Below are 26,702 nucleotides of genomic sequence, written 5' to 3'. Positions count from 1 at the left end.
TGAAAAGGTCTGTTACACTTCCCCCCACCACCACCACTTTTGTCTCCTCTCCCTGTGAAGTGGCTTTCCCCCTCCCCCTTCCTCATGGAATGCTTATGGGGTGAATGGGCTGGTTGAACAGCTGGGAAGATCAGAAGAGCTCCCAGGTAGTGTAGGACTGATGAATGAAATTGTTTTTAATTGTTTACTTTATTAAGGTAACTTCATAAGTAAAGTTTTATGAATGAAACAATATTCATTCATAAAACTGGTTACCCCAATAACTGGCTAATTAACAGTTAAGATGCTTGTTAAGAGCCATAGCTGTTCAGTCAGCTGCCTTTGTAAGTTTCATTATCAATCCAATTCCTGCTTAAATCACTGAGACTTGCACTGTTTCAGTATTGTAACTTCTGTTCACCATTTATTACACTTGTCTATATTGTAACTTCTGTTCACTGTTTGCCATATTGTAATTCAAACCCCATTTTAAAATGCATACTCCATTTTGTAAGGGCTTGCTGCAACCTTCATTTTTGCAAACCCTGCTGTAATCTTATTAGTTTAGTTTAGATGTGTGAATGAGGTATGTATGGATGATGGAATCAACCTCCAGCCCCAGCCTGTCCTGATTAAATAGAGTTCAAACACCAACGGCTGAAGATGCAGACAAGAGCCCTAACAAAGTAAGAAGAATCCACCCTAAAAAGAAAAGGTACAATAAAAGGAAGATCAAAGCCCGGTCCGAGGCTGAAAGTCATGTCTGCAATTGACGGGTGATCAATCACCAAACCCAGAGGCAGCGTGACACAGCAAGACCTATAGACTCTGGATTCAAACTAAAGCCTACAAAAAGGATGGGTGAGATGGAAAACTTTGGAGGAGGGTAACATTCTGCTGCCAACATGGAAGGGCATCGGTGCATGCCCAACAGAGACCCAGCTCGTCCTTGTGCCCGGCTTTCCTGGCCAGTTAGCCGCCACAAGCTACGAACCCAAGCTGCAAACTCAAGCCACAGACTCAAGCAGGACTGGTAACTATGCAGCAGCTGCAGAACATCTGATGGATGTGTGTGTGTGTGTGTGTGAGAGTGTGTGTGTGTGTGTGTGTGTGTGTGTAGGTATTAGGTATAATGTGTGTGTATAAGGATTAAGATATTAGTTATTGGTCATAAATCAAATCGTTATCATAATAAATGTGGCATCTTTATCTTGTCCCCTTTAATAAGATCCTGCTAGTTTTTATTGGTATAACAGTAGACAAGGTATATGGGACTCTAATTAGGCAGCGATCACACACCCTATGTATGCACACTGCCTGAGGTGGAGTGTGACCAACCAGACATGGCCAAGTCATCTCTAGTCGCAGGCCATGAGGAGCAGGTCCTTAAAATGGGAAGGGGCCATGTGCTCAGCAGTGCATTCACAAGATTGTACCTCCCGTGAAGGCCCTTCGCCCAGACCGCCTGGCCAGTGGTTCGCTGCGTTGCATTCCATTGTGCCTTAGGAAGACATACCTTCATCACACCATCCATTGCTGCGCCGTGGGACACTTACCATAAAGGATCCTGACATCTCCAGTGTCGTGCCTGTCCTGGGAGCGTGAGTATGCAAGTGTGCGTGTGACCCGCCCCCCTTCTTTTTGAGCTTAGCTATCAGTATAATAAACATGCTTCTTTTTTCCAGACTCTGGTGGGTCATTAGTCCACCCTAAGCTTACTAGCTGGCCCAATTTCGGGTAACATTAATGGTGGAGAAAGCGGGCAGCTTAGTGGAGGGGGTGACCCAAGAGTAGGGGTCCCCTGGTGCCCTCTTGGGTGGGTCCGGCTCGAGCCTCAGTGAAAAAGTAGTAGGCTAGCAACCCACTGAAAGGAGGAAAGGACGCCGCTGCTAAGTATGCCACTCTGGGGCAAGGGGAAGAAAAAGGAGAAGCAGCCCGAGCAAGAATACACCTCACCTTGGGAAGCGCTGCTGCCACCTGGGGTGTTGTTAGCATGGCTCCAAAAGAAAGGGGCAGACCCCTGGATGCCAGGGATGGTTCCACCTGGGAGTACAATTCCTGAACTAGAGCTCATGTTGGATAAATATGTATTTATATACGGTCCCGACAAGGCGGGACTGGATCGTGCAGCTGCCTGGCTGCTGTGGCAAGCAGGCTGGCAATGGCAGGCAGCAAAGAATCAGCTCACCACTGAAATAGATTCACTCAAGGACCGATGTAATGAGCTGGAGAAGGAACGGGATATGTGGAAGGTGCAGGCTCTGACTCCTAGCGCCCAGGTGTCTTCCCTTTCTGTAGCCACAGTACAGGTGGCAGCAGCAGAGGAGGAGCAGGTGGAAGTAGGGAATGATGCTTTGAGCCAGGCAGTTACCGGCCTGAAGGATCTGGTCCTGGAGGGGTCTGCCCGGGAGAACAGGGCCCAGGGGGCTTATTCAGCCCGGGTCGCCACCGTTGGGGTGAAAACCCAGGGGGATGCGGGACCATATGATGATTGGGACGGTGTAGCGTTGCAAGACTCACCTTTGCGGCACCTCCTGCTGTCGTCCTGGGAATTAGCTCTTTTTCCAGCTCAGGAGCACCCTCTGCAGGCCGGTGTCTCACCTCTCTCTGGCCCCTGTGTCCCTCACAGATCCCGGTGCCCCTTTACTTTGGGGCTGCTGCCCCTGGCAGTACCCCCCCCACACACACACACAGTTGTCTGGCTCTTCCCTCCCAGGGGAACCCCCAACCCTCTACCCCCACCTCACCTCAATCTATGGCCACTGCCAGTCATCAACTAGCCCCTGTTCCCTGGGGCAGACTGCAGTGTAAATGCCACTCATCATAGGCAAGAGGGGTTTGGACCTGCTGCTTTTGCCTGCCCTCGGCTGTACCTCTGCAACCCCAGTACCTTTGTAGGCCTTGCACAAGGCCTGCAGCCTGGGGGGGTTTCCAGGCTGGAGCTCCCCAGTTCCTCTGGCTTCCACCAGCCCTGCTCCACTCCAGGTAGCCTTCTGCTCTCCCAAGCAGCCAGACCCATCTCTCTCCCCACTAGAGAGAGACTGCCTGAGCTCCTGGCTTGCAGCCTCTTATAGGGGCCAGCTGGGCCTGATTGGGGCATGGCCCCACCTGTGGCTACTTCCCCCAGTCAGCCTATTCTTACTAGTTCCCATGGGACAGCCCTTTCTCCGGGCTGCTTTAACCACCCCGCTACAGACGGGGATATCTGGTGTGATCCGGATCCCCCGAACCAAGACCCCGGATGGCCGGACCCAGGACAACATGATGCGGCGGTCTGGAGGGCGGTCCGAAACTATGGGCCTGTGCCTGCAGGGGGTGGGGCAGCCCCAAATACCGGCCACACTGTGGCAGAGACCAAGTTGACTCCTGCGCAAGTAATAGAAATAGCAAAAACCCTGGGTGGCCCCTCATGCTCCAGGTTCAGTGGGTGGGCCCGGGATATGGTGACCCTGTGTTTGGATCAGAGACTGAACCTAGCTGAGACCCGATGGTGTTAAAAGCCACGTCCGGGTTGGGGGGAGATTTAGCAGGGGCGACTCGGCAGCAAGCTGGTCATGCCGCACACAATAGTATCTTTGATATGTTGGCGGGGATGGCGCCTGCCGTGGGGCCGCACGCGCTCTTGGCAGAATTTGTCTCGGCGGCTGCTGCGCCTGGGGAAGACCCCGTCCGGTTAGTAGAGAGAATGGTTCTCCTGGCATGTTTGTGTGGTCGGGGTGCGGCTGCCACAGCGGGAGGGCAGGTACCCCCGACCATAGCTCAAATAGCCCTGCCTCTGGAGGAATTGAGGCTGATCGCCCAGAGTCTCCCAGTCCACGTACAGCAGGCGATCAGGAGGTGGAGACCCGGGGAACCCGCGGATGTGGAAGCCCTGCTGGACGCAGTCTGGCAGGCTGCTCTCATCAACCTGCCTGTGCCACAACCACCAGTGGGCAAGGCTTCTAAGGTGGTGGCAGTAGACGGCAGAAAACCCGGGAGACGAGGCCCTCAGTCTAGAAACCGCAGGGGGCAGTCTGGCCTGCATAATAACCTCTGGTAGGTTTTGCTGGAACAGGGGGAGGATATGGACAATTGGCATGGGAAACCCACCGGGGAACTGATGCTCCGGTGCGTGCTGTTGGGGATACCGCATCTGAAGAAGTGAGGTTTTTACCCACGAAAGCTTATGCCCAAATAAATCTGTTAGTCTTTAAGGTGCCACCAGACTCCTTGTTGTTTTTGTAGATACAGACTAACACGGCTACCCCCTGATACTTGACTCCTAACACACAGCTCCTGCTCCTGCAGGCTCATCCTCACAGGGGGATGCCTCAGTGACCCTCCACACCAGCACAGGGGCTGACTGGAGGCCAGGAGCCCTTTGGGGTTTTAATTACAGGCTAATTTCACTGAAAGTTACCTGTCACGGGTGTGACTGTACATTTTTTCACTAAAGCCTCCAGGGGTGAAATTGGCTGGGTCCTTCCTGCTCAGCAAACAGCATGAATCATTTTCAGGAAAGGAAACACCCCCTTGCTGCTGCAGGCGGGGCATAGTGTGAATTCAGGAATTTGAAACAAAGCCTGTTCCACTGCCCAGAGGGATCCATGGCTGCAGAGAACCCCGTGGAAAGTCTCCAGGAGGAAGCGACATGTCCCATCTGTATGGAGCATTTCACAGAACCTGTCACTCTGGAGTGTGGGCACAATTTCTGCCGAGCCTGCATCAGCCAGTGCTGGGAGGGATCCGATACAGCCGCCTCCTGTCCTCTGTGCAGAGAAACTGTGCAACAGAGAAACCTCAGGCCCAACAGGCAGCTGGCAAACATGGTAGAAATTGCCAAGCGGCTGAGTTTACAGGCAGCAAAGGGAGCAGGAGGGGGCGGTGTATGTGGGGAACACCAGGAGGCTCTGAAACTGTTCTGTGAAGAGGATCAAACCCCCATCTGTGTGGTGTGCGACAGATCCCGGGCTCACCGCGCTCACACAGTGATTCCCATACAGGAGGCTGCCCAGGAGCACAAGGTACCGAGTTGCTGTCCAGTCCATAGGTGCTGACTTTACCCGGTGCCGATGGGAGCTCGTGCCCTCTCCCCCGCACCTGGCCATGCGCAACTCTGCCCCTTCCCTGAATCCATTCCAACCCCTTCCCCAAATCCCCAGCTCCGCCTCCTCCCCCGGGCGTGCCGCATTTCTCCTCCTCGCCCCTCCCTCCCAGGGGAGGAGGCAGAGCGGAGGTGAGCTGGGGCGCGGGGAGGTCCGCAGGAAATAACAGCTTTTTCGCGGCAAGCCTGGGAGGGAGGAGGTGAGCTGGGGTGAGGTGGGGAGGTGCTGGTGGGTGCAAAGTACCCACCAATTTTTCCCCGTTGGTGCTCCAGCCCCGGAGCACCCACGGAGTCGGCGCCTATAGTCCAGTCTAATGGGTAATAACTCTGGATGTTAATTACAGGTTAATGGTGTAACTGTGTCATTCAGCTGTGTGTAGCCTTCATTGCATGAAAGCTGATAGGGGAGTTACAAGCTGTGGCTGGTATTCCGGGTTGTATCACAGTGTTTATTGTTATTTGCATCCCCTACAGATCCCAGATGAGATCTGACGTCAATTGTGGAGGACCTTACACAAAACCCAGGGAGGGACAATCCCTGCCCCGAGCCATGTAGAGTCTAACTGGACAAGACAGACAAAGGGTGGGAGGGGAAACTGAGGCACAGTGAGGGGAAGTGACTTGTCCAAGGTGACTCAGCAGATCAGTGGCAGAGCTGGATATAAAAACCTGGTTTTCCAAGGCCAAGCCCAGTGCCCTAACCACTAGCTACTCTGCCCCTTTCAGCAGCACTGAGCAGTGATGAAGTGCAGACAGTAGGAGGAAAAGACTCCTTGATACAGGCCCCAGGCCCAGCAGGGAGATGAGGTTTCCCACTGGGATTGTGAATTCCTGTGCTGCTCCATGAGGGTTAAACTCAGATGCTGCCGGCCTGCACTAGAGGAGATCACTGTGCTGAACACTGTGTGGGACACTTAGCACCTTGAGTCCACAGCCACAAGGGCTCCAGACAGCGCAGGTCCGTGCCACATGCCACTGGGATTAGACTTATCTTCAGCAAAACTAACCCCTGGGTAGCACGGACCTGTGTCAGTCTGACCTGTTCTCATGTGTTCATGGGCAAGGACCAGCCAAAGTGGTTCCATTAGTCCCACCAGGCAGCCTTTTGAAATCTCCCAGAATCCACTGCTTCCAGGACCTTTGCTGGGGACGGTGGGGTAGCTACCCAGATGCCATTGCCACAGAAAGGGGCTAGGACAGCACTAGGGCAAAGCCCAGCTGTTAATAACACAAATCAACACATCTAATGGGGTTTACTGTAGTCCCTAGATCAGTGCTGTCCAACCCGTCCAATCCCCAGGGGTACAGAGCGGAAAGTCAATGGAGTTGGACTCGTTTGAGCATCCCAGCCTATATGGCTGCCCCGGCCTATATGGCTGCCCCGGTGGCCTCTGGGATTGGTATTACTGTTTGTTAAATCTTCTCAAAAACAGCTTTATAGATTCACTGCCATGGGACACCAGTTTTCCACAGGTTCAACTCAATGGAGAAAGTGGACGTAATAACTTCAAACCATCTGAATACAAAACACGCCCAATTTCCATAAATAAGGTTTCATTTCCTTGTTGTCTCTGATGTCCTACTTCTAGAAAGACCCACTGTTGTACACAGTATTGTTGTAACTGTGTTGGTCCAGGGATATTAGAGAGACAATGTAAGTGAAGTAATATCTGCTCATGCCAGGTTCTGTGGGTGAACGACAAGCTTTCGAGCTTACCCAGAGCTCTTCTTCAGGCCCAGGAAAGAGTATGTTCCCCAGAGCTGAGTTGTGTGTAACTCCCTTACCAACAGGAGCTGGGCCAGCAGAAGATATTGCCTTACCCACCTAGTCTATCTAGGAAGACTGACTGTTATCTTGAATTTTGGAGGAAAAAACACCCCATCCACCCACTACAACCCTCAAAATAAACCCACCAAATCATTTCTGTTTGTCAGGAAAAAATACAAGCCAATTTGAGGACTCTGAGGGAAGAGAGAGAAAAGCTTCTGGGATTTAAAGTGACTGGAGAGAAGAGAAGCCAGGAGTATCTGGTAGGTGCCTATTGTTCTTCACCTGCTTGGACATCGAGGTGGTAGGGATGTTTATTGGTAGATTTCACTGTGGCCTTGTGTGTGTTTCTCCATGATTATGGGATACTGTGTGTGTGTGTGTGTGTGTGTGTGTGTGTGTGTGTGTGTGTGTGTACAGGTGTGCATATCACAAATGTTCTCTCCCTGGAGAAGGACAACGGTGTCTTCTGCAGGATTTAAGATGCATTTTAATTAATGAATTAATTACTACGCCTTGTGGCTTTCACAAAATTTCTCCCAAACTGCACTGATTATATCCCATTAGACATGGAGACAACCCTTTCAGAGAGATTGGGGCCAAATGGGAAGCTGTAAGAAAATCCTCTCCCTTGTGATCACAATGTATAGTCAAGTGTCAGGATGTGAAGAATGGTGGGTTTTGAACCTCAGTGCACAGAGACTGTCATTACAACCCAACCGCTCTCCAGAGCCAGCAGGGGAGGGGCTAGTGGAACTCCGGCCCACCAGAGGATCTGCCGACGAAGCTCCTGATTGGAGCAGACGTTTGGATGCATGAATTACGCCAGCAGGAGTGACTGGAAGTTGTCCAAACAACTGAGTGAACTTCCGATCTGCTGCTGGACTGGACCCTGACTCTGGCTTGGCCCTGGCATTGTTCCCTGCTCAGGTTTGACCTGTAGTACTGCTATCTGACTCCGGCTTGACCCTTCGTGTGGCTGCCTTACTCGGACTCCAGTCCTGATCCCCCGTGTGACTCCAGACACTGATTCTGGCTCAGCCTTTGGCATGACTCCTGAGCTTGACTGTAGCCCCAACCCTTGCTGAGGTCCTGACTTTGACTCCAGCTCTGATTTTGTGTAAGCGGGGGAAAGGTCCCGCTATTGTGGGGAACTTTCCTGGCTTCTGCACTACCCTGGTGAAATGGGCTAGCGAGAGGATCCGAGTCCTCGCTCCCACTTCCTTTACCCAGAGGCCTCACTGCCCTCGAGGACTCTCCTTCCACTCTCCTGTCTGGCAGAGTCCTCGTAACCCCGACAAGGCTGGGCCCAGGATTCCTGGGGGGCTCGACCCCCAACCCTGCTGTGGTCACCCAGGACAGTGGCTAGGGTGTCCCCACTCTGGGGTACTCTCTCTGCACTGGGCACCTACCTGACCTGCTGATCATTACATACAATTTAAAGTAAATACAAGTTGTTTCATTAACAATTAATTTAATAAAAGAATAAGGAAAAATGGGAAAAGTTAAAGGAAAACACATCACCCCGCTCTGTGGCAGGGAACATCAGAAACAGTGTCTCTGGAATGTCAGGGCAGTTCATAGTCTGTTCCTTGTAGGTCCCAGGCTCCTTCTCAGGCCCTGGCTGTGCTGCAGAGACGCTGTGGGTTAGACACTTGCTCTGGCGGTGGCCACACGCTCTCAGGCTCTAGGTGGCAGGACCCTTCTTCCCAGTGTCGCCCCCACCCTGACAGGCTTACGATCCCCCTCCAAGTCTGGCCTGCAGAGCCTCTTGGCTGAGGTGTCTCCCTGTGCTGGGCCCACTGCCCAGGGTCCTCCTCACTCTCCCCAGCTGCTCACCATACCCAGCTCCGGACTGCTCCAGCCCCAGCTCCAGTTCCACACTCCCTCAGCACGGCTACTGCTGCTGCTCTGCCTTCAGCTCCCTGGGCTGCTTCTCTGGCCTCTCTGGCTCTGGTTGCTACAGCTCTGCTCCCAGGGCAGATCTGCTCTGCAGGCTGCTTCTGTAGGGTTACCATACGTCCGGATTTTCCCGGACATTTCCAGCTCTTTGGTCCTCAAATCCCCGTCTGGGAAGAAATCCCCATTTTCCAGACATGTCCGGGAAAATAGGGAGGGAGGGGTCGTGGGGCTTGGGTCTGGGCTGGAGCCGCTGGGGCTGGAGCCGCTGGGGCTGGCGGTGCTCGGCCGGAGCCGCTCGGCTGGAACTGGGCCGCTGGGGCCGGCGGTGCTCAGCCAGGGCCAGTGCCGGGCTGGAGCTGCTCGGCCGGAACCAGGGCCAGCACCCCAGGGCCCGAGCCGAGCCGGGCGGCCAGGGTCGGCCAGCCGAAGGAGGGAACCGCTCGGCTAGGGGGGCCGGACTGGGCCACGCCTCCTCGCACACCGCCACCGCCCCAGCCCCAGCCCCAGCCCCAGCCCCAGCTTACCTGCTGCCTCCCTGTTTCAGGCTTCCCATGAACATTTGATTCGTGGAAAGCAGGGAAGGGGGAGGAGCACGGGGGCAGAGCGTTCAGAGGAGGGGGCGGAGTTGGGGCAGGGACTTTGGGGAAGGGGCAGGGCAGGGGCAGAGTTGGGGCGGGGCTGGGGGCGGGGAAGGGGCGGAGTTGGGGTGGGGGCGGGGCCCAGTGGAGTGTCCTCCATTTTTAAAATTGAAATATGGTAACCCTAGCTTCTGTGAGTCTGCTCCCAGCTCTGACCTGCTTCCTGGGCTGCTTGTCTGGCCCCTCTGGCTCTGGTTGCTGCAGCTCTCCTCCCAGGGCAGGTCTGCTCTCTCTGGGGTGTGCTCTGGTTTTTGGGCTGCAGCTCTGCTTCCAGCAACTTATCTCGGGCCCCTGCTCACTCCTTAGCTCGGCCCCACTCTGTCTGACCCAGGCCATTCCAGCTCACACAGAGGACGGAACCCCCCCTGGCCTTCTGACTCCCTGATTAGCCTGCCCGCCCTGTCAGTCTGGAGCATTGGCCTCTCCCCATTGTGCTGGGAGCTAGCCAACCAAAACACCCCCACTGAATGTTAGTAAGGGGGCAACAGTCCCCTTACATTTGGCTGTCGTTCCTGACTTCCAACTGCAGCTCTCAACACTAGGCCAGACGGCTCATGTCCTGATCTCTACACAGATGGGTTAGAGATTGTAAAGAAACTCTCTCTTGTAAGACTGTATGAAAGGTCATCAGGCTCTGTCCATGTTTCTGACCAGCCCTTTCCTTATTTCTTATAGAAACAGACAGAAACCGAGAGGCAGAAGATTGTGTCTGAATTTCAGCAACTCCGGCAGTTCCTGGAGGAACAAGAGCGACTCCTGCTGGCCCAGCTGGAGAAGCTGGATGAGGAGACTGTGAAGATACAGAATGAAAATATCACCAAAGTCTCCGAGGAGATTTCCCGTCTCAGTGAGCTGATCAGTGAGCTGGAGGGGAAGTGTCAGAAGCCAGCAAGTGAATTCCTGCAGGTGAGACTGAGCTGGAAACATCCCAAATCCCAACACAGGGACAGGACAGCTCCTGAATTGTGGGCATAGGCACTGACTCCGTGGGTGCTCCGGGGCTGGAGCACACACGGGGAAAAATTGCTGGGTGCTCAGCACCCACCAGCAGCTCCCCGCCCAGCTCACCTCCGCCTCCACCTCCTCCCCAAGCACGCCACGTGCCCGCTTTTTCCCCCTAGCTCCCAGCCCTTGAACTGCAAAACAGCTGTTTTGCATGGCTAGGAGGGAGGGGGGAGGAGGGGGAATGCATCGCGCTCAGGGAAGAGGCGGGGCCAGGGGAGGGATTTGGGGAAGGGGTCCAATAGGGACAGGGAGGGGGCAGAGTTGGGGTGGGGACTTTGGGGAAGGGGTTGGAATGGGGGTGGGGCAAGAGTGGAGTCGGGGCAGGGGGGGGCGCGAGCACCCACCGGCACCAGGGAAATTTGGCACATATGACTCTGGGTACAGGGGTCCAGCAGTCAGAGATCTGCGTGTAACTCAATGTGTGCATTGCTGAAACGTGAATGACTATTGTTCTTTGCAGACACACAGACACCTTGATATTAGAGATGGAAAAGCCCCATTAGCTCAAAGAAACCATGGCCCTGGGGCCAGGCAGGGCTGTTTTATCCTGTATTTGCAAAATCCCTTTCCTGGAATCCGAAGTGTGTGTCAGGTGGTACTGACATTTTTTTTAATCTCTCTCTCCTCTCTCTCTCTCCTCTAGGATGTCAGAAGCACCTTGAGTAGGTACGTGGCTCTCTCTTACTCCCACACATACTTGGCAATGCTGGGAAAGAGCATGGTGATGATGTTAGCACTGCATCTCCACAGCAACAAGTGTGGGGAAGGTCACATTTTGGATACAAATCTCTCAGATAAACTTAATCCTGAGGTTCTCACCCTGGTACAGAAGACTCTGGAATTATCCATTCAGTGGGAAAGACTGACCTCAAGTGTTTGCTAGAGATGCCACATCCCTGGGGACTGGCTGCCTCAGGATTGTGGGGATGGAATATGGGCCTATCATTGCTGGGGCCCTGGTTACCATTCAGCCCAGGGCAGCTGTGGTCAAGAGTCTTTCCCATCTGAGTCTTTCCCAGCCTGAGGGTTGTTAGGAGACCTGTGTGGAATGAGCTGGGGAGGGGGGAGTTGGTGTCTCAGTCTAGTTTCTAGTGGACAGATTCAACAGCACTTCACATAGGAACCCCTGTCCCTCAGAGCATGGAGGCCAAGGAGTGAATTGGCCATGGAGACTCAATTCCCCTTTTGTCCCCAGAGCTGATCTCTCCAGACTAGAGTTGAAGAATATTAACGAGTCCTTTGAAGGGAAGATTGTATGGCCATGGGCTGTGTTGCCCCTGCTCTGAGGCTGGGAGAAGTCGAAGAATTCGAACTCCAGGCCCATTAGAGCAGCGACTCACTAGCCAGAATGTCAGAGAAAAACAGAGTTCTCACTCTTAGGTTGGGTGCAGCAAATCAGATACTTTATTTTCTCTAGTAATTGCATGGAGGGAGAGAGCAGAACAGGTCTCTCACCAGGTAAAGAATTACACAAGCATTTATATCTTTTGTTACATACAATAATGAGCTACAGCTGCATTTTTTTTATACATATGTCATCCTGATATCTTATTTTTCTCACCTATTTAGACTATAGTCTACATTCCATACTTATCTAACACAAGGTCACAACAACTTCTCATACAGTTCTTTCCCACTTGCCTCACACAATCCTCGCTTCTACAAATCTCGCGTGATTAGGGTTACAGCTAGCCTGACTCTTGCTCACATAAGGGGACTGTTTGAATTTGACATCCCCTTCAAATCCCCGTCAAGTCTTTCTCTACTTTGAACGAGGAATTCGAACTCCAGGCCCATTAGAGCACCGACTCACTAGCCAGAACTTATAATGAGTCACACAGTGAAATATAATCACATGAAATTGTTTCTCTCTAGGTGTGAGAAGGGGAAGTTCCAGCAGCCAAAGGAGATTTCTCCTGAACTGAAGGAGCAAGTCAGCGATTTCTCCCAGAAAACTATTCTGCTATCGGAGACTCTGAGGAAGTTCAAAGGTACCTAAAATGGATCTAGGAATAGAAATTGGGATGAGCCTCTGAGACTGTGGGAAGAGAATGGTGCTGGTCAATTGGTTCACAATTAGATGATGCTTCTATTTAATTGTTGGGTGAGAATGCCAGACACTTGGGTCCAAGACACTCAGGTTGATTAATTCAAACCTTTGATTGCACCAAAAACATACCTTTCAATTACAATTACAAACTAAGAATTGACACAGCCCCCCTCAGCCTAGCTCCAGCCCTTCAGTGCCGCCCCCCCCCCACTGCACAGACCCCCTCAGCCCAGCTCCCCAGCAGCAGCAGGGATGAGGGACAATGGGAAGCCATTTCAGGGAGCCTCCAGAGGTGAGTCCCTCCCACCAAGAATTTGTTCCACCTTGGCCCCTGCTCACAACAGACCCCCGTCCACAGCCAGAGATTGTCCCTATGTCCTGGTCAGGAGGCAGAGGAGGTTCCCACCCACCCTGAGATAACCCGTGCCTGGAGGGGGGTGCCCTGGTCACAGTGTGGGGATGGGAAACCCTGCTCCACTGAGAAATCCCCCTCCTCTGCTTCCCACATCCTGTGACATAATGGGGGGGCTTCCATGTAAGGGACACAGACAGGGGAGAGACACAGGGTAAGCGGTGTAGAGGTGGGACACACACACACACACACACACACACACACACACACACACACACACACACACACACACACACACACTCCTCCTCCCATAAGACATATTATTTAAACAAGAACATTTAAAAAGTAGTGACAATAATGCACTGATATATGGTTTTAGGATAAATATTTATTTCAATGCCCCCATCCTACAAAAAAAATATTGACTGTGACAGTGAGGTTGTGACAATGCGGTTCTGGCGGAACCCAACTGAGAGTGCCAACTCAGGACAAATTGCTCGAACAGGGCAGTTACAGCCCAAGGCTGGGGTTTTCCCACCTCTAAGGCAAACCAAACCAACCAGACTAAGAGGACTTTGGTCTCACCCCACTGGCTAACCGCAAGTCTCATAAGCAATCTCCTTGGACACTCCAGTTTCCCAGATTACCACCAGTGCCACTCGTTATGGGGACAAATGGTTATGAAAACCAAGACCCCAGTAAAAGAAAAAGGTTCTCCTGATCCCAAAGGACCAAGCCCCAGACCCAGGTCAATATACAAATCAGATTTTACCCACAAATCACGCTATTGCCAATCCTTTAGAATCTAAAATCTAAAGGTTTATTCATAAAAGGAAAAAGATAGGGATGGGAGTTAGAATTGGTTAAATGGAATCAATTACATACAGTAATGGCAAAGTTCTTGGTTCAGGCTTGCAGCAGCGATAGAATAAACTGCAGGTTCCAATCAAGTCTCTGGAATACATCCCCCGCTGGGATGGGTCCTCAGTCCTTTGTTCAAAGCTTCAGCTTGTAGCAAAGTTCCTCCAGAGGTGTGAAGCAGGATTGAAGACCCAATGGAGACGAGGCATCAGCCTTATATAGTCTTTTCCAGGTGTAAGAACACCCCTTTGTTCTTACTGTGGAAAATTACAGCAAAATGGAGTCTGGAGTCACATGGGCCAGTCCCTGCATACTTTGCTGAGTCTCAAGGCATATTTGCCTTTTCTCAATGAGTCCATTGTATAGCTGATGGTTCTTAATGGGCCATCAAGCAGGCTAGGCAGAGCTAACACCAGCTTGTCTGGGATGTCACCCAGAAGCATAGCATAAGTTTGCAACACAGACAGTATAGAGCCAATATTCATAACTTCAACTATAACACTGATACACACATATAGACAGCATAATTATAACCAGTAATCCATAACCTTGTCTTAGACACCCCATTTGACCCCCTTTATACAAGATTTGGGTGCCACTACAGGACCTTGGTTGCAACAATGATCTATATGGTCCCAGATTATATCAATAACGTCACAGAGGTACATTCAAAAACACTAAAATGAGTTGAATTTATTATTAATTATTATTATTATTGTTTATTATTTATTAACTAGCTAGCTAGGTTACGGCTTTTTCAGTGTGGAAATTTGTGCATTATTTTATGGGTTGAATGATGACTGAATGACATAACCTTCCCCCTCCCCCCAATGTCCATCACTAAGTCCGGTAATTTTGTGAAGTGTCTGTCACACGACATGATGCTGCCTACCCCTGGCCAAAGGGACCAAAGTGGGTAACGTTACTTTTATGACAAAGGTTTTGTATGATCTGGGTCTAGGGTATGACAAAAGGCCGTAAGTGAATGAGACAAACCAACTGGAGTCTGAGGGGTGGGAGGGGATGATGAGGGGAAAAATAAATCGCACTTACAGGTTGTCTGTCCTGTGATGGTTGTGAGGCTGCAAAGACATTGGTTCCATTGCTGGGAGATGCCTGGGATGAGAGAGGAAATAGAAGTCTTCAGATTAGTTTATATTGAATGCCTGAGTGTGTCTCTGGGCCTCTCCGTCTGTTTCTGTCATGATGAAAACACAGTTCTATGTGTTCAGAGTGGGGCGCTGTTATAAATGTGAAAGCCTGAAATCTCATCTCTTTTCTCCTTTCCCCTACCAGAAACTCTGCCATCTGCACTGGAGACACAAATTGGGGAACACCTAGGAGCACATAGACTGGGTGAGTTTGCAGGTGAAGATTGTCTTTAAATTATGAGAAAATTCCAGTGAAAACATCTTCATGAGACTGTAACTAAAGTTACCAACCAAATCAACAGTGGCCATGACACACAGCCCTAAAAATAACCCACTAAACAGCAAGGAGATCCAGGGGCACTGGAACATGGGGCGCCAGGGGGCCAAGCCCACCTACTTCTTAACATGGGCATAATTTAGGGGCAGGGGGCCATGTTGGCCACCCCAAACTGCAAGCCTTGGGAAGGCATGGAGCATCACAGGCAGTGGCTGTGCTTTGAGGCTGGGCAGCAGATCAGCTCCCCTCTGTGTAGCACAGCCTCTTCCCGGAGCTGGCCCCTCTCAGTGGCCCCACCCCTGCTCCTCTTTCCCCTGGACCCTCCACCTGCCCTAGGTGGTGAACGCCGGAGAGTGGGGACATGGGAAGGGGGAGGGTTAGGGGCTCTCCATAGTAGCCAAGGCTCCCAGCCTGGCCAGGGGCAGGGCCTTGGTGGGAAGACGAAGGGTATGTCTACACTACAGGATTAATCCGAATTTATATAATTCGAATTTAGGAAACCGATTTTATAAATTCGAATGTATTCGGCCACACTAGGCACCATTAATTCGGTGGTGTGCGTCCAAGCTACCGTAGTAGCATCGATTTCCAGAGCGTTGCATTGTGGGTAGCTTTTCCATAGCTATCCCATAGTTCCCGCAGTCTCCACCCCCCTTGGAATTCTGGGTTGAGACCCCAGTGCATGATGGGGCAAAAAACATTGTCGCAGGTGGTTCTGGGTACAGCCTCCCCCTCCCTCCCTGAAAGCAACGGCAGACAACCATTTCGCGCCTTTTTTCCTGAGTGAACTCTGCAGACTCCATTCCGCAGCAAGCATGGATCCCGTTGTGCTCCAGAACGCAGTCATGAACATTGTAAACACCTCGCGCGTTCTCGTGGAGTTTATGCTTACCCAGGACCAGAAAAAAGAGGCGAGGAGGAGGAGGCGGCGACTGCAGCGCAGCGACAAGCGTGATGAGGACATGGACATGGACCGTGAATTCTCTCAGACCGCGGGCCCCGGTGCTTTGGAGATTATGATGTTAATGGACCAGGTTATAGGCTTGGAACGCCGATTCTGGGCCTGGGAAACAAGCACAGACTGGTGGGACCGCATAGTGCTGCAGGTGTGGGACGATTCCCAGTGGCTGAGAAACTTTCGCATGCGTAAGGGCACTTTCATGGAACTTTGTGACTTGCTTTCCCCTGCCCTGAAGCGCCAGAATACCAAGATGAGAGCAGCCCTCACAGTTGAGAAGCGAGTGGCGATAGCCCTGTGGAAGCTTGCAACGCCAGACAGCTACCGGTCAGTCGGGAATCAATTTGGAGTGGGCAAATCTACTGTGGGGGCTGCTGTGATGCAAGTAGCCAAAGCAATCACGGAGGTGCTGCTACGAAAGGTAGTGACTCTGGGAAATGTGCAGGTCATAGTGGATGGCTTTGCTGCAATGGGATTCCCTAACTGTGGTGGGGCGATAGATGGAACCCATATTCCTATCTTGGCACCGGAGCACCAGGGTACCCAGTACATAAACCGCAAGGGGTACTTTTCAATGGTGCTGCAAGCACTTGTGGATCACAAGGGACGTTTCACCAACATCCATGTGGGCTGGCCGGGAAGGGTTCATGACGCTCGCGTCTTCAGGAACACCAATCTGTTTAAATGGCTGCAGCAAGGGACTTACTTTCCGGACCAGAAAATAACCGTTGGGGATGTTGAAATGCCAATTGTTATTCTTGGGGACCCAGCCTACCCCTTAATGCCATGGCTCATGAAGCCATACACAGGCAGCCGGGACAGGAGTCAGGAGTTGTTCAACTACAGGCTGAGCAAGTGCAGAATGGTGGTAGAATGTGCATTTGGCCGTTTAAAAGGTCGCTGGCGATCCTTACTGACTCGCTCAGACCTCAGCCAAACCAATATCCCCATTGTTATTACTGCTTGCTGTGTGCTTCACAATCTCTGTGAGAGCAAGGGGGAGACCTTTATGGCAGGGTGGGAGGCTGAGGCAAATCGCCTGGCTGCTGATTACTCGCAGCCAGACACCAGGGCGATTAGAAGAGCACACCAGGAAGCGCTGCGCATTAGGGAAGCTTTGAAAACCAGTTTCATGACTGGCCAGGCTACAGTGTGAAATTTCTGTTTGTTTATCCTTCCTGAAAACCCGCCCCCTTTATTGACTCATTCTCTGTAAGGAACCCACCCTCCCCCTTCCCCCAGCTTGCTTTCAAAGGAAATAAAGTCACCATTGTTTAAAAATCATTTATTCTTTATTAATTGATTATAAAAAGAGGGAGAGAACCTGAGTGGGGTTTGGGAGGAGGATCAGCGGGAAGGAAAAGCCCAGTAAAAAAAGGTCAAAAAAATGGCAGCCTTTTGCTTGGGCTGCCCACTGGGGTGGAATGGGAGGGTGTACGGAGCCTCCCCCCCCCGTGTTCTTACATGTCTGGGTGAGGAGGCTATGGAACATGGTGAGGAGGTAAGGGGGTTATACAGGGGCTGTAGCGGCACTCTGTTCTCCAGCAGCCGTTCCTGAAGCTCCACCAGATGCCGGAGCATGTCTGTTTGCTCACGCAGCAGCCCCAGCGTTGCTTCCCGACTCCTCTGATCTTCCTGCCGCCACCTCTCATCTCGAGCGTCTCTCCTCTCCTCACGTTGGTCCCTTCTGTCCTCACGTTGGTCCCTCATGTCCTCACGTTGGTCCCTCCTGTCCTCACGGTCACTGGCTTCTTTCCTAACCGTCTCCTTCCACTCATTCAGATGAGCTCTTTCACTCCTGGTGGATTGCATGATTTCGGCAAACATCTCTTCTCTCGTCTTTTTTTTACGACGCCTTATCTGGGATAGCCTTCGGGAAGGAGGAGGGAGGCTTGAAACATTTGCACCTGCTGGAGGGAGTGAAAAAAGGAGAGAATTTTTTTAAAAGATACATTTTTCAGAACAATGCTTATACTCTTTCACGGTGAATACTATTCACATTACATAGCACATGTGATTTCTGTGCAAGGTCGCATTTTGCCTCTTAATATTGAGTGCCTGTGGCTTTGCTGCTAGAGATCACAGACGCAGGTCCGGGCAACAGAATTCACCTTGCATGCTGCCATGGTAAGCCACTGTCTTTAGGCTTCTGCGCCCTGCTTTCCCACATACCAAGCAAAGCCCGTTGTGCTGCAGTTTTCCTGTTAGCTTGTTTTCTGCTGCTGAAGGTTAACACCCCCCCACCATCCAATTCTCTGGGATGAGTGCTTTCTTCCTCCCCCCACTGCGTGGCTGGTATCAGGGAAGATCCCTGCAGGAACCAAACTAACACCCCCCCCCGCCATGAATTCTCTGGGATGAGTGCTTTCTCCCTCCCCCCACCGCGTGGCTGGTATCAGGGAAGATCCCTGCAGGAACCAAACTAACATCCCCCCACCCCACCCGCCATGAATTCTCTGGGATGAGTGCTTTCTCCCTCCCCCCACCGCGTGGCTGGTATCAGGGAAGATCCCTGCAGGAACCAAACTAACACCCCCCCCCCCACCCGCCATGAATTCTCTGGGATGAGTGCTTTCTCCCTCCCCCCACCGCGTGGCTGGTATCAGGGAAGATCCCTGCTAGCAAAACGCGAAAAGCTCTGGGCCAATCCTCCCCCCCCCCCTTTGCACTTGGCTAAATGCAGGGAAGGATTTCTTTTCAGCCACAGGCAAACAGCCCAGTAGGAACGGCCACCTCTGTCCCCTTAATTAAATTCCCTTATTTCAACCAGGTTACCCTAAGCGATATCACTCTCCTGAGGATTACACAGCAAGATAAAGAACGGATGTTGCTTGAATGCCAGCAAACACCGGGACCATACGCTGCCAGGCTCTGTCAGGCAATGATACCAGATTACTTGCTACTAGCATGGCGTGGTCAAGTGTCCTACCATGGAGGACGGAATAAGGCTGCACTGCCCAGAAACCTTGTGGCAAGGCTTTTGGAGTACCTCCAGGAGAGCTTCATGGAGATGTCCCTGGAGGATTTCCGCTCCATCCCCAGACATGTTAACAGACTTTTCCAGTAGCTGTAGTGGCTGCGAATGCATCCCAAGTGCTCAGGGCAAATTAATCATTAAAAATGCTTGCTTTTAAAACATGTTTTATATTTTAAAAGGTAAACTCACCTGAGGTCCCTTCCATGGGGTCATGGTCTTGGGTGCTGGCTTCGGAGGCTTGGGAGGGTACTTCAGTCAGGGTGAGAAACAGATCCTGGCTGTTGGGGAGAACGGAGAGCTGGGTGCTCTCTGCCAGCTCGTCCTCCTCCTCCTCCTCTTCCCCTTCCACGGAATCATCAGGTGTACCTGATGAGATTATCCCCATCTCGGAATCCACAGTCAGAGGTGGGGTAGTGGTGGCGGCCCCCCCTAGAAATGCATTTAGCTCGGCGTAGAAGCGGCATGTCCGCGGCTCTGACCCGGAGCGACCGTTTGCCTCCTTTGCTTTTTGATAGGCTTGTCTGAGCTCCTTGACTTTCACGCGGCACTGATCTGAGTCCCTATTGTGGCCTCTCTCCATCATGCCCTTGGAAATTTTTTCAAAAGTTTTGGCATTTCGTCTTTTCGAACGCAGTTCTGCTAGCACTGAATTCTCTCCCCATATAGAGATCAAATCCAGTACCTCCTGTACGGTCCATGCTGGTGCTCTTTTTCGATTATCAGCCTGCATGGTTACCTGTGCTGATGAGCTCTCTGTGGTCACCTGTGCTCTCCACGCTGTGCAAACAGGAAATGAAATTCAAATGTTCCCGGGGCTTTTCCTGTCCACCTGGCCAGTGCATGCGAGTTCAGATTGCTGTCCAGAGCGGTCACAATGGTGCACTGTGGGATAGCTCCTGGAGGCCAATAACATCGAATTGCGGCCACACTAACCTTAATTCGGATTAACAATACCGATTTTGACGCTACTCCTCTCGTCGAGGAGGAGTACAGAAATCGAATTAAAGGGACCTTTAATTCAAATTAAATGGCTTCGTTGTGTGGACGGGTCAAGCGTTAATTCGAATTAAGGCAGCTAAATCCGAATTAAAGTCGTAGTGTAGACCAGGCCGAAGAGTGGGGCAGGGCCACGGAGAGGGCAGGGCCACCAGTGGTGGGACCTAGTACCCCCCCTCCCCAACTTCTACCAAGGTGCCGGAACACCTGGGGACATCCCAAGCTGACATCACACAAATAATCCTGACACCAAGCTTAGTGCTGAGTTCATGCCCATTCTAATGAACAAAGACACTCTCCCTGAGCAGCACCCGAACTTCTCCAACATCCGGCCTTTCCTCTAGGCAGGGCTGGGCTCTCCAACTGAAGCTGCTCCCTGCTTCTTGGATTGGGGAGATTCTCTCCCTCTGATGCTGGTAGCTCCTCCCTTCTCTCTGGGCTGGGGCTACCTCACCCAATGCCACCTCTTACTCTCTGATATTAAGCAGCTCTTCCCCAATGCTGCACCTTCCTCTCTGTTCCCGGATCTGGGAATGGAGGCTGCATTAAAGGAGGGAGATTCCCTCTGGGGTTCAAAACTGTACCTGCTTCCTCTGCTCCCTCCTCACTAAAACCATTCTTGGTGTGTCTCTCCTGCTGGGAATGGAGCAGAACCAACAGGGGTAGCTGGGAACTGAAGCTTATGCAAGCAAATGGGAAACTAATGAAGTGGGTCTCCTTACAGAGACTGAGGAACTGCAGTGACATCCCTGCTCAGTCTCAGGTGCCCAGGACAGAGGCAGCTCCCTGGGATCCAGGCCTGTCCCAGCCAGAACTGGGCTGCTGGAGAGTGTGAGAACTGGTCCCAGCCTCCCCCAGGGCTGAGCTCTGCCCCTAACGCTCTGATTCTCTCTCTCCCCAGTGAATGTGACTCTGGATCCAGACACGGCTCATCCCCAACTCATCCTGTCTGAGGATGGGAAAAGTGTGAGATATGGAGACACACGGCAGCAACTGCCCGACAACCCTGAGAGATTTGACACTCGGCCGTGTGTGCTGGGCTGTGAGGGATTCACCTTGGGGAGACATTGGTGGGAGGTGGAGGTGGGGGGTGGGGGAGGCTGGGCTGTGGGGGTGGCCAGAGAGTCTGTGTGGAGGAAGGGATGGATCAGCCTTAGTCCTGGGGGGGGGATCTGGGCTGTGCAGTGGGTGGGTCAGTTCCGAGCTCTCACCTCCCCTGTGACCTCCCTGCCCCTGAGCCGGGCCCCCAGCAGGATCCGGGTTTCTCTGGACTGTGACCGGGGGCAGGTGACATTTATTGATGGTGGTGATGAGGTCCCGATCTTCACTTTCCCTCCGGGCTCCATCCCTGGGGAGAGAATCCGACCCTGGCTCCGGATGGGGGCGGGATCCCCGCTCAGACTGTGTCCCTGAGACACACAGCAGAGGGGAGAACCAGAAATCAGCCTCTCTAGCCTCATGGACCCCAGTATCTATGACCTTGGAGGACTCCTATCTACCCTGCTATCTACCATGCTTAGATTTTAACCGGTCCAAATAATCAGCAGGGTTCTCCCCTTTATTTTGTTTACAAGTGTTTATTTCAGTCCAATCAGCCTTTGGTGGGCAGACCTTAAGAATAGCTTCTAACAATTTTCCTCTCATCTCGGCCAACTGTTCTCTATCTGGTTCCACTTTGTCTGTCCACTCCATTGTCTCATAAAGACGCCTTTGTGTTTCTCTGGGCATTACGCTTCTCAGGAATTGGTCTAGGTCTCCCATAGTGGGGTTATAGCAATTAATAACAACCTCCAACTCCTCTTTAAAGCGGAAAGGGTCATCCCGAATACATTTCTCCAATTCCCCCTTTTTGATTTAATTAAAAGTCCCTTCCTCTGGGAACTGCAAACTTGGATTATCCCTGGTATTCGAATTCCACCCCTTTAGAAATTTGCAGGTCAAGGGTACATAGTTGGAATACATATACGTGGCTGGAGTGCCCTTTTCCGGCACTGGGACCTGCTTGGATTGTGAGGTTCCCATGGTCAGATGGCTTTGCCCGAACAACCCCCCCTTTAACAGGTGCAGGTGAGCAGTCAAACAACCCCTCGCCTGGACCACCTACCGAGCCACAAAGGTAATCCAAACAAAACCAGCCGCCCCCAAACAAGGGATGGCGTTCCCTTCCCCCCACCAGGGCCCCACACCAAGCCCGGCAGACTCGTAGTGTCCCTGTTGGTACTAGATGCAGCACCCCGACCGGGGACAACACGAAGGGCTCGATTCCCCTCAATTCTATATACATATAATGAATTAAATTTAGACAATGCAACCCCCCCTCGTAGGAGAGGATTAATTATTTAATAAAGCAACTGCTATTATACAGAAAGAACAGTTAAACAAGACTAGAATACTGCAGTAAGCCCTGGCCTCCGTTCCAGGCCAGGCCAATCCCCAAGCTTCCTTGTTCAGGTGAAGCTAACTCCTCAACATTCACACCAATGGGGAGGATTTATAAGGGAGGTCCTCGCACACCCTCCTTCTGGCAGAGAGCACCAGCCCACCCGTTAAAGGAAGGGGGTAGGATACCCTACTGCCTCCGGTGCGGTGGGCGATTTCCAGGGACTCCCCTTCTCTCCGAGCAAGGGGAGGGAGCCCACGGCTCCAAGAGGAAGGTCTGGGGTAAGGTTTCGGTCGTAGGTCAGCCATACAAAGGGTTAGGAAAGGCACAGTCCCCGCACACCCCTCCTCTGGCAGAGAGCACCGGCCCGCCTTCAAGAGAATGGGATGGGATACTCTACTGCCCAGGAGTACGTGGGCGGTTTCCCGGGGCCTCCTTGCTCTCCGAGCAAGGAGGGGCGTAATTCGGCACTTCACGGAAAGGCAAGGATAGGGGACCCCTTACAACCCACAGTCACACAGCACACCTAATTTGGGAGGGATATCTGTTACGGCAGTTCTCACCAGTCCACTATAGCCTATTGCTGGTGGGAGCCCTGCCAATCCCCTCGGCCGCTCCGGGATTCCCTGGATTTCCGGCCTACCCACGGTAGGATCCAGGGATTCCTTGGATTTCCGCCCTACCCACGGTAGGATCCACTTTTCCGGGGTCACCCAGCAGCTGGTCAATCGTCCTCCGGGGGGGACCAATCCCCGAAGGCCGAGCCACACAAAGCCAACTAACACAAAACAAACAAAACCCAACACAGACAAGTTACAGAACGGACACACACAAAACGAACAGGCGTCAGGCAAATGAGTCTAGCCTCAAAAGGTTCGGATCACAGCGCGCCCTTACCTGAACCCAGAGCCTACGGGCAGCTCCCCACCGAAGCCGAAATAGAGACAAGGGTCTCTTACCTGGCACCTGGGATCGGTGTGGAAGCTGTCCACGGTCCTCCGGTCTGGTGGGACGTCGAGTGATCCTGGACGAGCCCCCAAACTGTCGTGGAAAAAGTCACCCACGCATTGATTTTAGTTCACAGACTCAAGCCTGAGGCCAGTTTATTGCAATACATACCAACGCGTTGGGGTAGCAGTCCAAAAACTACCACACCCAGCACAGCACGCAGGGTGCTTTTATTCCTTCAAACCGCAAGCATAGTACAAATAATACATCATTTGCGTGAAATAAGAGTTGGGGTCTGTCCCTTTTTCCCGGTACCTTCCTTATTATTTTACGAGAATTGGGTGCCTATTGGGTGAGGGGTTTCTTGGTGGTTTTCGCCATGGGTGGTACTTGGCACCAGTTGGAGTGTTTTTTTTGTCAGGGTACGTATTGTTTTTCCGGGGGTTTACGGTTAAGGGCATAGGGGTTTATCACAGGACACCCAAAGAAGATATATGATTGGCTAGTTTGGCAGTTAGCTGGAATCACCGGGGGGCGGCGGGGGAGGTCACAGATCACCCAAAGGAGAAGCTGCATTTAGTCAGTTTGCATTTAGCTAAAGTTACCTATTGCTTCACACAAGCGGTTATTATATTTTATCAGCCATGAACATATTTCATTAGTGCTGCTGCTGTGGCTTTTTATTCCATCCCTCCTTGCCCCCCCTCCCTCCTCTGGTCATGACCCTTGACTGAGTTTGGCAGGAGGCTGTGTCACTTAGACTAGTTCAGGCTTGTGGCCTGCAGGGCGGGCCTATATGACGAGTCTTCGCCGATGTTCCGATCGGTGCAAGGGAGGCCAGCCAGGCCTATTCCCCCACACCAGAAAGAACCCCTAGTGTGCCAGCCCTTCTCAAGGTCACCACCTCTTTGCCAGGGTCGAGCTGCAGGCTCCTCTACCCCGAGACTGGTTGCTGCAATCCCCAGGGGAACCCCATTACTGCAAACGTCCTTCTCGCCGGTCACACACTCCCAGAGGTTAATCGCCCCCTGAAACCGTCCCTCTCTGAGCCTTCAGCACGCCTAGTCCTCATCAACCCCCCTTCGTTTTACTGCTCCCCAGTCACTTACTGCAAGAAGCGCCATCCATGGGGTGCAGTACATCCCCCGCTGCCACCAGCTGTCACGGAGTCCCCGGGCGATGCTTTGGAACTTCTCCCCACAAAGCCAGTCAGGAGTTTGGGGAGCCTCCTCTCCCTTGGATCAGACTGTCTTCAGGGCAAGAAGCTCACACGGCTTCACCTTCCTGGGTCTGACCTTGGAGCATTCAGCATCCTTTACCCTCCGTGCGCTTCCCACAGTGAGTCCGCCCAGGCGGGGTCCTGGGGAAGCCAGAGGGTCCTGCACGCACCCCCACTTCACAGTCAGATGTGACTCTTAGCCAGCCAGTAAAACAGAGGTTTATTAGATGACAGGAAGACGATCTAAAACAGAGCTTGTAGGTACAGAGAACGGGATGCCTCAGACAGGTCCATTCTGGGGCCAAGTGAGCCAGACAACCCCGTCTGCACTCACTTCCCATCCCCAGCCAGCTCCAAACTGCAAAACTCCCTTCAGCCCCTCCTTTCTGGCCTTTGTCTCTTTCCCGGCCAGGAGGTCACCTGATCTCTTTGTTCACCTTTAGCTATCCCCTTGCAGGGGGGAAGGGCCCCGGCCATTTGTTGCCAGGAGACAGAGTGTCGGCCATTTATGCACACTGGAGACTTAAGAAATGTAAAGGGGAAACTGAGGCCCCACACAGTATTCAGAGGAAACATTAAGAACAGTCCCACTTCGTCACAGTTACTTTCTTTGCGTTTTGTCAAATCTGCAGTGAAAGTGCCCTTAAAATAAACATGTGCTAGGTCATTATCCGTGACGTCTATATTATGAAATATTTGGCAGAATGTGTGTAAAACAGAACAGGGGACATACAATTCTCCTCCAAGGAGTTCAGTCACAAATGTAATTGATGCATTATTGTTTTTAAATGAGCATCATCAGCATGGAAGCATGTCCACTGGAATGGTGGCCGAAGCATGAAGGGACATAGGCATGTTTAGCATATCTTGCACATAAATACCTGCACTGCCAGATACAAACGTGCCATGCGAACACCTTCTCACACTTTCAGGTGACATCATAAATTAGAAGCAGGCAGCATTATCTCCCGTAAACATAAATAAACTTGTCTGTCTTAGCGATTGGCAGAAAACGAAGAGTGGACTTCTAGGCTCTAAAGTTTTTAATTGCTTTATTTTTGAGTGCACTTATAGAAATAAAATCTATGTTTTTAAATTACACTTTCCTGATAAAGAGATTGCACTACAGTACTTGTATGAGGTGAATTGAAAAATACTATTTTTGTTTTGCATGTTTACAGTACAAATATTTGTAATAAAAATAATACAAAGTGAGCACTGTACACTTTCTCTTCTTTGTTGTGATAGAAATCAATATATATGAAAATGTAGAAAAACATCCAAAAACATTTAACAAATTCCAATTGGTATTCTATTGTTTAACAATGTGATTCATCACGATTAATTTTTCTAACCACGATGATTTTTTTTAAGTTAATCACACAAGTTAACTGCAATTAATCAACAGCACTACTATCTTCTTCCAATTTCTTAACAATACCAGGTTACATTTCAAAGTTCTAGTCTATATTACTTGGAATGGCCCCAGATACCATTTATACATTTTTCTAACATGTCTCTAAAGGTTGAAGCTGGGTCAATTAGCTGGCAAGGTTCTTAACTCTTTCGGGCCAGCTCTCACTGAAGTTGAGATCGTGTGTGAATTCTCCAATGTTTAATGAAGTGTGATCTCTGTGTACAACTTTTGGCACAGTCCAAGCACTTATGGAGTCTTCCTGATTCTCTCAGGTAAAACAAGGACTGATCACTTTCTGCAATGTTTCCCACAGTCTAAGCACTTATGGGGTCTCTCTCCAGTGTGGATTGCCTGATGTTTAATAAGGGCTGACTTCCATATGAATCTTTTTCCAGTCTGATTACTAATGGGATCTCTCTCCTGTGTGGATCCTCTGAATGTTATAAGATTTGATCTTTGGGTGAAACTTTTCACATGGTCCAGACACTTATGGGGTCTCTCTCCTGTGTGGATTGCCTGATGTGAAACAAGTTCTGATCTCCATTTAAAACGTCTTTCACAGGCTAAGCAGTTATGGGGTTTCTCCTCTATGTGGATTCTCTGATGTAAAAAAAAGGGATGACATCTATTTGAAACGTTTTTCCATAGTCTAAGCACTTATGGGGGTCTCTCTCGTGTGTGGATTGCCTGATGTTTAGAAGGGCTGATTTGTTTCTGAAACCTTTCCCAGAGTCCAAGCAC

General features: G+C 51.4%; 1 protein-coding gene across 1 annotated transcript; it reads left to right on the top strand.

Annotated features, from left to right (window-relative positions):
- Positions 1-4,550: 4,550 nt before the first annotated feature.
- On the top strand, positions 4,551-21,410 carry LOC135887717 (zinc finger protein RFP-like). Its single transcript, XM_065415444.1, has 7 exons — positions 4,551-4,982; positions 6,998-7,093; positions 10,046-10,276; positions 11,019-11,041; positions 12,251-12,366; positions 14,935-14,994; positions 20,899-21,410. The coding sequence occupies exons 1-7, from the start codon at positions 4,566-4,568 to the stop codon at positions 21,408-21,410; spliced, it is 1,455 nt and encodes a 484-aa protein (XP_065271516.1). The 5' UTR covers positions 4,551-4,565.
- Positions 21,411-26,702: the final 5,292 nt, after the last annotated feature.

The sequence above is a fragment of the Emys orbicularis genome, chromosome 13, assembly GCF_028017835.1.
Source record: "Emys orbicularis isolate rEmyOrb1 chromosome 13, rEmyOrb1.hap1, whole genome shotgun sequence".
Lineage (NCBI taxonomy): Eukaryota > Metazoa > Chordata > Testudines > Emydidae > Emys > Emys orbicularis.
Note: the sequence above shows the minus strand (reverse complement) of the source record. Positions and strands in the feature narration are given on the sequence as shown.

What these genes read in the sequence shown, in the direction of transcription:
- LOC135887717 (XM_065415444.1), top strand. Translation starts at nt 4,566, where the DNA reads ATGGCTGCAGAGAACCCCGTGGAAAGTCTCCAGGAGGAAGCGACATGT. An exon ending in AGGCTGCCCAGGAGCACAAG is followed by an intron (nt 4,983 to 6,997) that starts GTACCGAGTTGC and finishes TCTGTTTGTCAG; the next exon opens with GAAAAAATACAAGCCAATTT. An exon ending in GACTCTGAGGAAGTTCAAAG is followed by an intron (nt 12,367 to 14,934) that starts GTACCTAAAATG and finishes TTCCCCTACCAG; the next exon opens with AAACTCTGCCATCTGCACTG.